This window comes from Leptopilina boulardi, unplaced genomic scaffold (assembly GCF_019393585.1).
Source record: "Leptopilina boulardi isolate dan_hultmark-lab unplaced genomic scaffold, ZJU_Lbou_2.1 LbouV2_327, whole genome shotgun sequence".
Taxonomy (NCBI): Eukaryota; Metazoa; Arthropoda; class Insecta; order Hymenoptera; family Figitidae; genus Leptopilina; species Leptopilina boulardi.
In genome coordinates, this window is record NW_026137893.1 from 1843002 (window position 1) to 1858439 (window position 15438).

A 15438-nucleotide genomic window follows, 5' to 3' on the forward strand; every position below is an offset into this window, starting at 1 on the left:
AAGAAAGCAATATTTATAAAATTTTCCGCAATTATAATTTTTCGAATAAAGATAATGTTCCGAATGAAAAATTTCCTAATCTAAATTTACGAAATAATTTTTCTGAAAATCCAAGTTATTTTACTATAAAACAATAGTATTAGCTAAAAAGTCCGCAGGTACTACAAAACTTTATTTTCCCTTTCATACTCTTCGTCTTAGCAGAAAGAAAAAACATTAAAATGTTTAAAAAAATTATTTAAAAAAAGATTTTGAATCAACATATGGTTTTTCTACATAATGCATATAACAAGGTAACTTTTAATTTTCATAAAGTCACTAAATTTTTACTAGAGCAGGGTACGGTAGTTGACGAGCATTATATGACAAATGGCGAGTGGGAACTTTGGCGAGTGAGGACAACACAGAAAATTAAAAGGCATTAAATTAAGCTGCAACACTTATTATTTTATCCAATAAAAGATATGTATAATTACAATAATATTTAACATTTTTTAATTGAATAATGCTTATTGTTAATATGAATTAAGTTTGTCAAAGAATTTTTAATAGTTTTATCGGTTATAGTAGTTCAAGCCAAAGTTTCGTCGCTTTTGTTTACATTTTTATAACCTCAAATTTTTATATTTTGAAAAAAATGACTGCGGGTTTTAAAAAATAATAATTAATTGTTTATAATTTAAGTTGATATAAATGTTTCAAAATGATTGGGATACGTTATTTCGGACTTCTTTAATGCAATTATATATTTACGATACACGATTAAACAATTATTATAATTTAATTATTTAAGAAGAAATTTTATCTGCCGCGGTAATTGAAATATTTTTCGTTTTTTACTAGCTTCATTTACTACGGGCATTCTAACCTCTAAATGCATTATTTTTAATACAGTAATTGACACGCAGAAAAAAACCTGAAAATTGGCAGAAAATTTGAGGTTATACGAATGTTATCACTGTTTGCGTTTCGTATATTCTGTCTATAATACGAGCTGATGCGTCTTATTTCGTAATTTTTTTGAGTTGGTTGCTTCTTTCGCCTTTTCATGGCAAATATTTAGCTTTCACATTATAATCTCAGAAAGGGGAGCAGCTAGGATTTCAAATCTTAAAAATTTGGAATCTGTAGGATATTTAGAACAATTCCCCGTCAGCCGTTTCTTGATACATTTTCATATCTGCGGCTAGTTGAAGCACACACAATGTAATCACTAATCTCATTATTCCTGCTTGTGTGAAATTATTGTTTGCAGTGAATTGAGATTTTATGAACAGACAATAAAAATTTAAAACGTGACTAGTTTTTTTTTTTATTGAAAAACGTGTTTACAACCATGTATTACACGTCGACTTCCTGGAGGACAAGATTTGAGAGGTGCAGTAATGATACCGCCAGCATGGTGACCTCCAGAATGATAACGACTTGAATAAATACATTTTAATTGAAAATTATTTTCATCAATACCCAAATAATAATAAGAACTAGAACAAGGTGATCCAAAGTTAAAAAGAGTATAACAGCCCTCTTCAAAAGGAACAAGAGAATCTTCAAGACAGGGATTCTTTTCACATCTCGCTTCTTTCTCTCCCGGAGGAAGGATAAAGAAATGTTCTGGAGGACAAGGACCTTGTCTATATGCTTCATGGCAAGAATTATTTTTTACATCACGAAGAAATCCCGGTTTGCATTCACATCTCCATTTTGTTTCGTTTTCATCTACGGAAGAAAGTATTGAATTTTTGGAACATGATTTTGATTCTTTCTGGAAGATAAAGAACAATTTTTTGTGTGTTAATAGATTTGAATAATAATTGTTAGGTGTACAATGTTAATTTTGTCAGGAACTTTATTCTTAAAATATTTTATGGATTGATGTTCATAAATTCTCAGATCAAACCATTTGATATATTAAGAATATAGTTCTTGATAAAATTCAAAATTTTGGACCTAACAATCACATTTAGTTAAATATAACAGGAATTTAAAATTTTTAAAAAATTACCAAAGTTGAATAATCGCCATTATAACTTCCTTGATTGCATTCTATTTTAAATGTACTTGTGTTAACTATTAATTTATGAAACATTTTTTCACAAGGCAATTCAGATTTCCAGAGGAAGTAACAGTTATCATCGAATGGAACAAGACCATCTAATAAGCAAGGATTTTTTTCGCATTTTGCAACATTTTCCCCTGGAGCAAGTGTTAGATACTGTTCAGAAGGACAAGGACCTTGCCTATAAGAATCGTAACAAAAATCATTTTCAGGAAAATATAAAAATGTTTCTTTGCAGTCGCAAAATGTGATGGAATGATTCGTTTCATCAATGTAGCGAGCCATATTTTGTGGACAAGGTGCTGCATTTTTCTAAAAACAAAGTAAAATAGTTTTATCATATTGCTATTATATTATTACAATCGTGTGTTGTAAATAGATTTAAATTTAGAAAAGTGACAAGAGACATAGATGGGGAAGAGGTGAGGAAAATCAAAATATAAGTTTAAAGTAGAAGCATCACATTTTAAGTTTATAGCAAGCCTACACATCTGTTTAATTATAAGTCAATAAAATATTTTTAAAATGAAATTTCCTTTATTCGATTTATTTTGTGTAATATATTTCGGAAAAAAACATTTTTAATAACATATTGAGTAAATTGAGAATGAAAAGCGTAATAGTTTCAAAAAGAAAAACGTATGCTATAAAATAAGTAGAACAATCACAATAAAATAATGCTGTCTGCGATTTTAATTTTTCTTGGAAAATGATTCTGAGTCAGTCCCTTATCATTCCCCCAAAAAATTAGAGGTGTGGAAAAAAATCATAGTTGAAACTATTCGAGAACCACCGTTATTAACGAAAACTGTTAATTAAAAAAAAGTAATGCTAGTTATCATTTTTTGAAATCTGCAGCTCGTGTGCATCAACAAAATCTCTTGCCAGGTATTAATCCTTCGCAAGCGACTTTTATTAATTACTGAAATTTTGAAAATAATTTTATTTATAAAAATAAAAGAAAATTGTTATACTTTTTAAAAATTACTCACAATAAAAAAACCACGTCTGGATACTACTGTCCATGAAATATGATAAAAGACACAAAGAAACAATAATAATTTCATGTTTTAATCACTTTAGAAAATACAAAAATTTCTTTTAAATATTCAGAAGAATAAAAAATTTTTAGCGCCTTTTATTTTTTCGAACAACGAATGCAACTCAAAAGAAAAAGTTTGCAAGATAATTGACATATTATAGCATATAGAATCTTTAAGAAGGAAGGGGAAATCACTGGATTTCAAGGAAAACTAGTTGATTCATCCACCCAAAATGCACATATATTTATTTTCATGTTGCTACATATATTTTGCATTTGTATAATGCAATGAATACATATATGCATATTTATAAATTATCTCAATTCAATCCTGGATGTATTTTAATGACAAAAATAATATAACTTCAATTACGAATAGCCACACTTTAATTTAACAAAAAGAAACATAATTTTTTCTAAAAAAACCTTTTTTCTTTCATAAAAACATTAATTCTTTATTTTTTAATATCTAATAAAATTAACTTTATACTGAAAATCGCAATCTTTGTACTTGCACTGATCATGTCCTCATTTTATTAAAGTCTAGGGTTGTACAGTAAATATTTAATATTTGCAAAAGTTAACATTATCAAAGTTTATGGTTGAGTCCTTAAAAAATAAAAATCTAAAAGCGGAGGCCATTACAAGTTTATTTTAAATAAATTATGATTTATTAATATTACATATTAATAATGGTTTATATAATTTTTTTTAACTAAAAATGCACACCTTGTGTAACATAAAAAAATTCACGTTTACATTCTCCGGAGAAGATTCTACGACTTCCTGGAGCACAAACTTTGAAAGGTGCTTTTATAATACCACTTCCATAATTGTAATCTATTTTAAGGTGTACGTTATTTATTGAAGGACAAAAACTTTGAATACAAAATGGCTGACAAGTATTATTATTTTCAAAATATATGAAATTTGTTTTACATTCACAAACGTAACTCGTGTGCTCATCGTTTGTTGAAAATAAATATGAATTCTCGGGACAAGATTTCGACTCCATCTGAAAAAATTTCAAGTATAATGTAAGACAGTTAAAGTATTTTATTTAGGAATAAATTAAGAATTAATTAATACTAATTAGGAACGCTAATAATTACAAATTAATTTTTGTTTCAATAATTAAGTAATAATCCTAACCTCAAATTTAATGTGCCGGTATTAAATGGTCTCATTGTATGTGATGTTTCATGACATAAGGTACCTTAGCTCAAAAAATAGATTTTAAGCATGCTCTTCCACTTTATTATTACTACCATACCCATTGCATCATTGAGTTTGGTGCAACTTCGGCTCTGTCTTTTCTTTTCCGTTCTAACTTCTTTCTCTTTCTGATATGCAATTCACCATGCACGAAATAATAAGTTACTGATAATAGGAACTTCAATAAATTTTCGAAAGTGACGGAAGCACTGATTCCTAAGCAAACCAGAAAGAAGATGGCAACAAGTGGATCTACACTGGTGATCCGAGTCGCAACTGGAAATACGAATACCAAAAAACTGAGTAAACTTCGTAGGAAATTGAATCCGGATATCAGCCACACGCGGGTCACGGTTGGAAGGCCTACGAGAAAGGTAGACTTGATCAAAATCGGAGGAGATTCTAACAAGGATTACATAGGTCACCAAAACGGTTAGAAGCATGAGGAGGGTGCTGAGTGTGTATCGAAGGATCACACTGACGATTCGCAACCTGGATTGTCTTAAGATGTGTTTACATGTTGATGTAAATCAAGAAGAGGGAGAAGTGCAACAAAAGTTGCAAAAAGCGCTCGGAAAGCTAGAAAGCGGGAAGGTGATGGTCTTAGAGGACCAAACAAGCGTGGGATGAAGCTCGCAGTTGTAGTCACTTACCAAGAAGAGGCGGACAGACTGGATCATTTGGGGCGCATAAAGATAGGTTTAACGTCAAGCCCAATAAAAAAAAGAGTATAGTTTATGTCATCGATGACTTGATTATGGGCACATAGAATAAGCTTGTAACGCGGCGTACAGATCAGCAGCGTGTTTTAGTAGCGGTGAAGCTGATCACAAGTTCGCAGACTGTAACAGAAGACTAAACTGCTTTTTATATGCAAAGAGAATTACGGCGATATGGCGAATAACAACTATGTCGCCGCGGTACAGGAGTTTACAGTGTCTTCCGACCAGCCCTCGAGAAAACGAAGAAGACTCTCGCACGAACGAAGAATAAATAGGCCAGAAAGATAAGCAAGTCACGAAATCGAAATCCCAGGGACCTTCACCTACGAAGTTTAAAACCTGATGGCAGTTCCGTAGTTTTAGGATTAGTCCACACACAGGTGTGATATTTAGTAGGTTGACCAGAACCAGAACGGCAATTCCTACCCAACTTCAGAGCACCTGGCTCCAGGTGTCTGCCTTGGATATATGCAGATTTTTTACTTCCTTCGTACATTGAGAGGAAAAAGCTTTCGTTTTAGCGGTAAAACCATGTTATTTTGGCATAAGTTAGGGTGCAGTCCCATGTGGGTAGAATAGTGGAATAGTAGAATAGTGGAATAAATGTCGACCAATGAGATGAATCTAGGGGAATTGGACTTAAGGTGTTAAAATGTGAATATCGTTTTGAAATCTATGTGTTTGATGGTTCGTGATAGTGAAATCATTTATTAAGAAAAATGAACAAACAATTCAATGACAATTACTAAAATGTATTTTTAACTATGTGTGAGTGATGCACATAATTTTTAGAGGTAAAGAATTTTGCGGAATTGAAATATATGTAAATAACATATTTAAATATACAACTTTAATATCCCTACTACCAACTAAAAGTTTTAAATAAAAAATTTTGGTGTTAATTTTGTTTACTCAAAAATTAAATTTGGACAATACTGATGTTAAATTTATTTTTCAAAATTAAAAAATTACCACATTCTATACAAATTAAATTCTTAATAAATATATACATATATATAACTTGGACTCAATCAATTGAAGAATAATCAATAATTAAAACAATAATTAAATAAATACATAATAAGTACAACACAAAACAATAAATATAAAATTAAAATATTCATAAAATCGGTTGAGTGATTTGTAAACTTAATAATTTTTTTAATTTTTTAAAAAAATGTCCAATTACCTATTCTACCAAATTTAGGGTATCTATGTCCCAGCTGGTAGAATAGTGGAATAGAGGAACAGAAAAAGCGAATCGTGGTAATTGTAAGATTGGGATCTAGTGGAAATGCAGCTTATTATTGGCTGCATAACAGCAATTCAACTATTCCACTATTTCTATTCTACCACATGGGACACGCGCTTTTTGATTTTGGTAGAATAGTGGAATAGACAAAATAATAACAAAGTACAATACATTTAACGTATATTTATAATAATAATAATATCACAGGCACACAAAAAATAAAAAGTTGTTTGGCCGAGACACTACACTAGTCTATTTTCATGTATTTTTTCACGCTGAATCCGAATCCGAAGTCAGAATTATCAGATTGGCTCTTATTTTTGAGATAAATTCAAAAAACTGCTCAGAAAGAAAAATAAAATCAAAAAGTTAAAAAATTTTTGAATGTCACTGCGATAATGTAATTCCATGTATTTTTTGTCGCTGAATCCGAATCCAAAGTCAGAATTGTTAGATTCGCTCAAATTTTTGAGATAATTGCAAAAAAACACAAGTAACAAAAAGCTCAAAATACTCAAAATCAGTTTTTTGGAATTATGTTCAAAATTTCAGCCAATCTGTCAATTCTGACTTCGAATTCGGATTCAGCGTGAAAAAATACATGAAAATGCACTATCGTAGTGTTTCGGCAAAAAAAATTATCTGTGCCCCTAATTCAGAATTTTTATCAGTTTTTGGCGATTTTAGCTCAAAGAAATTTTTTTTGCCGAAACATTACTATAGTGCATTTTCATGTATTTTTTCACGCTGAATCCGAATTCGAAGTCAGAATTGACAGATTGGCTGAAATTTTGAAGATAATTCCAAAAAACTGATTTTGAGTATTTTGAGTTTTTTGTTACTTGCGTTTTTCTGCAATTATCTCAAAAATTTGAGCGAATCTAACAATTCTGACTTTGGATTCGGATTCAGTGACAAAAAATACATGGAATTACACTATGGCAGTGACATTAAAATTTTTTTTAACTTTTTGATTTTATTTTTCTTTCTGAGCACTTTTTTGAGTTTATCTCAAAAATAAGAGCCAATCTGATAATTCTGACTTCGGATTCGGATTCAGCGTGAAAAAATACATGAAAATAGACTAGTGTAGTGTCTCGGCCAAACAACTTTTTATTTTTTGTGTGCCTGTGTATTTAAACTATATGACATAATAGGTATGAAACTAACTCATTAATAATTCTTTTATAATAAAAAATCACTTTATATAATAAATAAATGTATAATATTTTATATAAATTATTATATAAATTTATTTAATTTATATAATAAATAAATATAAAATTTGAGGTTATTTTCAACACTATGTATAAAATCTTTGAATTTTCATTAAATATTTTTGTAGGTATATGATGTGTTCCACGCCAAAGTGACGTTCTATCTACAATTGCATCTCCGTTTTTTTTATTTTATTACTAATTGAGACTAGCTTTCATGAATTTTTTCAAATTTTTTTAACAAGCCGTTTTCGAGTTATGCAATTTTGAAAATTGGAGAATTTTCATGGCTTTTAATATTTGAATGCTCATAACTTCCTAAAAGATTCATCAATTTTTAAATTTTCTTTTTTTTAAATGTTATTTTAAACGTACATTAAAAAAATAGAACATTTTTTTCAAATTATATTACTATTAAATTTTTAAGTTTTAATGATAAAAAGTCATTTTTCTTAATAAATGATTTCACTATCACGAACCATCAAACACATAGATTTCAAAACGATATTCACATTTTAACACCTTAAGTCCAATTCCCCTAGACTCATCTCATTGGTCGACATTTATTCCACTATTCTACCCACATGGGACTGCACCCTTACACTGACAACAGAAAACTGCTGTTACAGTATAGGAATGCTACCGTTTAAGCGAACTTCTCTGTATCACAATCCTAAAACGGCAGCATTCCAATAGTGAAACAGCAGTTTTCTGTTGACAGTCTAACTTATGTCAAAATATCCAATTGCATATTACAAAAATTCTACAGAAGTCATAAGGATTTAATTTTCAGTAGACCATGGAATATGATTAGGAAGTTTGTACAATTTTCTGAACATCCATATCTATACTGATTATATAAAATATTTAATTGCACCTAACGATCGCAAGTTAAAATTACCTTTTCTTTCCAGAATCCTTTATATCCCCTTAAATTGCATTCTATTTCAAAATCTTCGTTTACTCCTAAGGCATTGGATTGATCTTTGCAAGGTATTCCCCTTTCCCAAAGAATGTGACACTTTCCTTGATAGTGAACAAATCCATCTATATCACAAGGATTTTTTATACATTTTGCTACCATTTCTCCTGAAGACAATACAAAATATTGTCCAGAATTACATGGACCTTGTCTATAGGCATCGTAACATGAATCATCTTCAGGATGATAGAGAAAAGTATCTTCACAATCACATATTTGTCTAGTGGAATTTTTATCAGCATAAAAAGGTTGCATATTTTTTGGACATTGAATAATTGACAGCTGTGAACAGATTGAAGTTTTTAAAATTACTTTTAATTATGTAACTGTTACGTGTTAATAAGAAACTTGAAGAAAAGAAAATTTGTTTATAACTTACAGGAGTAGTATTGCTCAAAGTTTCCCAGAAAATTACAAAGGATGCACTTATTTGAAGTAGTAATTTCATAATGCGTACATCAGTAAAAGATTTTAAAGAATATATTTGTTTTCCTTCTTTTTATCTAATTTGCCATGAATGAAGCAATTTGTTAAAATACTGTAGGGGATTTTTTTTATAATCGTGCCATTAAATCAAAGATGATAAATATAAAAAACAGGAAATTTGTAATCATTATTCATGAAAGACCGGTTTTAATTTTTCAAAAATATTTTGTAATTAATTTTTTACTTCTAAAATTTGATTGGCATAATACAACTTAACTGATAACATCATGTTAATTATTTATTTACACTTAAAAAAAGGAAGTTGATTCAAATAATTAGTTACTTCACTATTATTAAATGAATATAATTTTTATTTGAGTCAATTAAATGGTGTCTGTTTTAAATATGTAAATTATTGTAAATTCGGAAATATCCGAAATTAGTTTGATCATACATAACTAGTGAATGCGTTTCTTCTGTTGAATCCGAAATTAATCCATTGTTAAAGTAAATCCAAAATCTGCATTCACAGTTATGTTCTTACTACAAGTTTAGCAGCTGAACTTGTACCAGTTCTAGTGAAGAAAATGTACATGTTATTGTACATATTCTTATGCAGCTTGATGTAGAAGTAATTCTACATGAACACGTTCATGTTCTTATACAAGTACATTTGGGAACAAAAATGTTTTTGATAAAAATTTGAGATTTTAATAAGTTATAATCTTCAAAATTCTTCACTTATGCATGCTAAAAATCATAAATTAAACAAATTCTCGTTTGCATTCTCCGGAGAAAATTCTACGACTTCCTGGAGGACAAGCTTTGATAGGTGCTTTTATAATACCACCTCCTAACTTGTATGTGATTCTAATGTCAATGCTACCCTCAGGAAGATTAAAATCATTTTCTGATTTACATTGACAAACGTAACTTGTGTGCTCATCGTTTGTTGAAAGTAAATATGAATTCTCCGGACAGGATTTCGATTCCTTCTGCAAAATTTTAGGTAATTTTAGGTAAGGTTTATTATTTAAGAATAAATTAATACTAATAAGAAACGCTGACTGAAATATATATATATACTAATGGAACAGGCACTACGCTGCTAAAAACGAGCCTGCGGAAGAGTGTTGGTGGCTCGCTTTCTCTCTCTTAGTACAATGTAATCACGCGTTTTTCGCCTACGTACAAACGCAGTAAGAAAGATACCAAGCCCCCCAATCGCAGTCTATCGCAGGATCGTTTTCCTCTTACAGCCACGAGTAGACAGTGCCTGTTCCAGTAGTATATATATATTTCAGTGGGAATAAATTTATTTCTGTTTCAATTATTAATTAATAATCCTAACCTCAAATCTAATCTGTCGGTATTACACGGTCCCACTGTATGTGGTGTTCTACGACATAAGGTACCTTAGCTCAAAAAATCGAATTTGAACATGCTCTTTCACTTTAATTTTACTACTATTCCCACTGTATCATTGAGCTTCGTGAAACTCCGGCTCTGTCTTCTCTCTTCCGTTGTAACTTCTTTCTCTCTCTGATATATAATTTACCGAGCACGAAGTATGTGAAACTTAGGCTCTTTCGAGAATAATAATAGGATACTGATAATAGAAACTTCACTAAATTTTCGAAAATGACGGAATCACCGAATCCTAAGCAAACCAGAAAGAAGATGGTAACGAGTGGATCTTCACTGGTGATCCGAGTCGTAACTGGAAATACGTATGCCGACGTACTGACAAAACTTCGTAGGAAAGTGAATCCAGATGTCAGCCACGCACAGGTCGTGGATGCAAGGTCTAAAGGAAGGAGGACTTGATCAAAATCGGAGGAGATTCCGACAAGGAGGCCTTGATTGCATAGGTCACCAAAACGTTGGAAGCTTGGGGAAGGTTCTGACGGTATATCGAAAAATCACACTGACGATTCGCAAACTGGATTGTCTTACCCAGAAACAAGTACAACAAAGGTTTCAAGAAGTGCTCAGAAAGGTAATGATCAAGCGTGGGATGAAGCTTGCAGTTATAGACACTGACGAAGAAGAGGCGTACTGACTTGATCACTTAGGACGTTTAAAGATAGGTTTTACGTTGTGCCCGATAAAGAAAAGAGTATTTGGTGAGTAGGTGTCATCGATGCCTTAATTATGGGTACATAGGATAAGCTTGTAAGGCGGCGAACAGCTCAGCTGCGCGTTTTAGTAGTAGTGAAGCTGATCACAAGTTCGCAGACTGCAAGAGAAGCCTAAGCTGCATTTTATACAAAGAGAAGTACGGCGATATAGCAAATAACAACCATGTCGCCGGTACAGAAGTTTGCAGAGTCTTTTGATCAGCCTTCGAGGAAACGAAGAAGACTTTCGCACGAACGAAGAATAAATAGGCCAGAAAGATCGGCAATGGAAAAGTCGTGAAATCGAGATCCCAAGGACCTTCACCTACGAAGTTTAAAGCCTGGCGCTAGTTTCGTAGTGTGAGAATCAGTCCAGTCAAATGGTGCGGTTTTTAGTGGGTTGACTTGAAAAAGAAGAATCCTCATAAGTTTTGATTACAGGCTCCAAATATCTGCTTTACATACCAAGGATTATGCAAATTTTCCATTTCACTCGTAAAAAAATAGGAACTTCACTATTTCACTCCAAATACATTTCATTAAGGTGCTTTTATAACTCCAGTATTTTGGTCAAGCAATTGGCTGGATTAAATTAAATTCAAGTTAAAACTTAATTAAAACACATGATTGTATTACATCACTGATTGAAATTTTATGGCTTATAACGAAGGATACGTTATAATAAATATTCTAAAGAATATTTATATTTTTCGTGAATTCTTTGGTATCAGCGTCGGATATGTCATACAGGGAAATCTATTCGTATTTGTGTGTGATTGTGCGTGTCAGCGGTTTTCCTTAGTATAGGTGGTTCGTTGTCCAATGAAGGATTAGGAAGTCCCAGATATTTCCGGATTCTCACCGACCAAGTTAAAATCGTGAGTTATTTGTGTCTTCAATCCTTGGGGTCAATTCGCAGCCACATCGTCGTTCCAGCGGATTATCTCAACAAAGGTGTGTTTAGTGAGTAGCATATATAAGGGTAACAGGTAGTTCAAATCAGGTCGTCGTCGTGTTTCTCAATCGTTTCAGCGGAATCTCCCCATGAGAGAGGCTCGTATGCCGGAGAGTAGTGTGTAGGGAAATAACAGTACGTAATTTAAACACGGGGCTGTGAAATAATATAATTTTAATTAATATTTCTAATATCTAAATTAGCGTTACAGGCTTGCAAGTTGTGACAATTAGGAGCTAAGGTATCTTTAATCACCGAGCGTCACCTATAGAAGGTATGAATTAATTTTTTTTCAAATACTAAAGAATTAATTTTGAAAGATGATGATTAGGTAAAATATTTTATTGTAACGATCGCAAACTAAAATTACCAATGTTTTCCAATTTCCTAAATATTTTCTTGAATTGCATTCTATTTCAAAATTGTCGTTTACTCCTAAGTAAGTCGATTGATCTTTGCAAGGTATTCCCCTTTCCCAAAGAATGTGACACTTTCCTTGATAGTGAACAAATCCATCTATATCACAAGGATTTTTTATACATTTTGCTACCATTTCTCCTGAAGGTAGTACAAAATATTGTCCAGAATTACATGGACCTTGTTTATAGGCATCGTAACATGAATCATCTTCAGGATGATAGAGAAAAGTATCTTCACAATCACATATTTGTCTAGTGGAATTTTTATCAGCATAAAAAGGTTGCATGTTTATTGGACATTGGATAATTGAAAGCTGTGAACAGATTGAGATTTTGAAAATTTGTTTTAAATGTGAAGAAAACATTGGATAATAACCAATATTACTTAATAAATGTTACACAATAACATATTTAAAAAAAAGGTTGTACTTATTATTAATGACAGTAATTATATGTTATAAATATTTTTCTAACTTACAAGAGTAGTATTGCTCGAAATTTCCGTGAAAATTACAAAGGAAGCACTTATTTGAAGTAATAATTTCATAATGTTTGCACTAGTGAAATATTTAAAAGAATATATTTTTTCTTTTCCTTCCTTTTATCTAATTTGTCATGAATACAACAATTGTTCAAAGACTGTAGGGGATTTTTTTTTATAATCGCCTCATTAAATCAAAGATGGTAAACATAAAAACAGGAAAATTGTAATTATTATTCATGAAAGACCGGTTTCAATTTTTCAAAAATATGACATTAATTTAAAAATGTAAGTATTTTATAATTTTTTGCTTCTAAATTTTGATTGGTACAATAAAAAAAAAATTTATTTTGAAATGAATTTTAATAATATATCTTAACTTCTATTCTTATTTAGAAGTTGATAATTTTGCTATATTAGTTGTTAAAAAGAACATTTGAATTTGCTTGAAAATTTGTTTGTTGCACTTAAAACTTTAATTTGATATGGAAAATTCGGTATAAGTTTATTATATTTATGAGGAGGTAAAACACGTAATAATTGTATAAAATTTTTTATTTTAATTTTTTGTTCCATTTAGATATTATACAATTTTGAAATAGTAGAACGTAAGAATTTTAATCAGAATTAAATTTTCTCAGTATTTTTAGTTACTTATGCTTCAGCATAAAACCAAATTTTAGAAAAGATTTTTGATGTAATCAAATCGTAAATAGTTCAGGATTATCTTCATAACATCTTATATTTTGAAAAAAAGTAAATAATCTGAAATGTAGATAAGTTGATTATTAACTAGCGATATTATTATCATTATTATTGTTATTATTATTATGTGTTTAGTTATACACAGACGATACAAATTTTCGTATATAAATTTCAATAATGAATACTTTAGTTAAATTTCCTGAATTTGGAATTAATCTGAAACGCTACAGTTTATAGTCAGGTTTTTGTCATCCGAATTTAGATGGTTGTGTTCGAAATTAGTATTATATGTGTGAATAGTAAAAACTAGAATTAATCTGATACAATCCGAAATTAATCTAATGATACACAACCACTACGATTGTGAAATTACTCTTATTGAATCTAAAATTAATTTCAGATGTTTAAATACTAAATCCGAAATCTGAATTCACTAATTATGTTTGATTGGATTGAATTCGAATTAGATTTGATTAATTTCGGATTCACTGTAATTACACAAACCAGGCAAATTTAGGACATTATCTGACTAATTCAGGATGACAAAAACCAGATCGTTTTGGACTAAATACAGATTACGGTTGATAAAATAAAGACGTTGAATTACCTTTATTTTACTGTTCCAATTGACATTTAACAGTTACTTTTGGAACACCTTTATCTTCCCAAGGTTGTGACCAAACGTCAACGATGCAAACTTCAGATTCACCTTTCGCTTTCAAAAGGCATTCATTATTTTTCTCTCCTTTAGAACAAGTGCTTTCAGTGAATTTAACTTTTATTATATATCTTGTTCCAGAGACAACTTGTTCTGTAGCACTAATAACAGTTTCTATTAGTGGTTCATAGGATTTTTGTAAATTTCGTGAATATTCCGCAAGACCAAGTTTTGCGTACTGCTGAATTTCATCTTTATTTACATCAACTGGACGTGGATTTCCGACTAATGACTAAAATTTTAATTAATTATAAAATTAATTTTCACTTTAAATGTCAATATTTTTTTCTAAAAAGAGCATAAATTAAAAAAAAAATTCAGGAAATATTTTATACATCTTATATACAACTACAGAAAAAATTGAAAAGGAATTAAAGTAAAATACATGATTATTAATTTAATGTTAAATTTAATTAAAATAATAACAGCAAAAAAAAAAAGATTATAATTATAATAAAATATAGAAATCTAATTTTAGAATTATGTAATATTATGTAATAATATAATTATAAAGTAAATAAAAATTAAATTCTCATTATTAGATCGGAAAGAACCACAATTTTTTTTTTCCAAAATAATTTGTCTACAATACATTAAGTTAGTATTGAAGATTGATTAATCAAGTTTTTTTTTAATCCGGTGTCTCAATTATATTTATTAATTATATGAAAAGTCCTTGATATAACTAATTACGGGACTTACGTCGCACGATATTTCCCAAAAAATAACAAAGGAAACACATATTTGAAATAATAACTTCATGTTGTCTTCACTTATTGATGATTAAAAACAATTTTGAAAATTATTTTCTTCAAGTTAGTTTTGCTTGTATAACTTAGCACCTTCAATTAAATAATGACTGGTAGAAAATCTTTGATAATCTTCATATTTATAAGAATACATAGTGATTATATATGTAAGTGGAGAATCGTATTTATTATATCTATATGAAAACCGGTTATATTTATAATTAAAAAATAAAGTAGAATTTTTAAGATGAGTACAAGAAATTCCAAGGTTGATTTTAATAGTATTTTTTTCTGAACAATCATAAAATATTAGACACTTAATATTATATGGCGTTCATTTCAAATAGAAAATTGTACATAAAAAAAACTATTAGTG

The 15438-nt window shown here is 30.0% G+C and overlaps 3 protein-coding genes across 3 annotated transcripts; all 3 read right to left on the reverse strand.

Annotated features, from left to right (window-relative positions):
• Positions 1–337: 337 nt before the first annotated feature.
• Positions 338–3242, reverse strand: LOC127284962 (uncharacterized). The gene is made up of 3 exons (XM_051310700.1): positions 3052–3242; positions 2006–2371; positions 338–1765 (listed from the first exon to the last, which is right to left on the reverse strand). Exons 1-3 carry the CDS (start codon positions 3124–3126, stop codon positions 1313–1315), a joined length of 894 nt encoding a protein of 297 aa, XP_051166657.1. The 5' UTR covers positions 3127–3242; the 3' UTR covers positions 338–1312.
• Positions 3243–3727: 485 nt separating this feature from the next.
• Positions 3728–13138, reverse strand: LOC127284968 (uncharacterized). The gene is made up of 5 exons (XM_051310708.1): positions 12888–13138; positions 12361–12723; positions 8869–9910; positions 8409–8771; positions 3728–4116 (listed from the first exon to the last, which is right to left on the reverse strand). Exons 3-5 carry the CDS (start codon positions 8935–8937, stop codon positions 3817–3819), a joined length of 732 nt encoding a protein of 243 aa, XP_051166665.1. The 5' UTR covers positions 8938–9910; positions 12361–12723; positions 12888–13138; the 3' UTR covers positions 3728–3816.
• Positions 13139–13427: 289 nt separating this feature from the next.
• LOC127284976 (kininogen-1-like) lies at positions 13428–15202 on the reverse strand. Its single transcript, XM_051310718.1, has 3 exons — positions 15016–15202; positions 14203–14545; positions 13428–13655 (listed from the first exon to the last, which is right to left on the reverse strand). The coding sequence occupies exons 1-2, from the start codon at positions 15073–15075 to the stop codon at positions 14210–14212; spliced, it is 396 nt and encodes a 131-aa protein (XP_051166675.1). The 5' UTR covers positions 15076–15202; the 3' UTR covers positions 13428–13655; positions 14203–14209.
• Between the last annotated feature and the right edge of the window lie 236 nt (positions 15203–15438).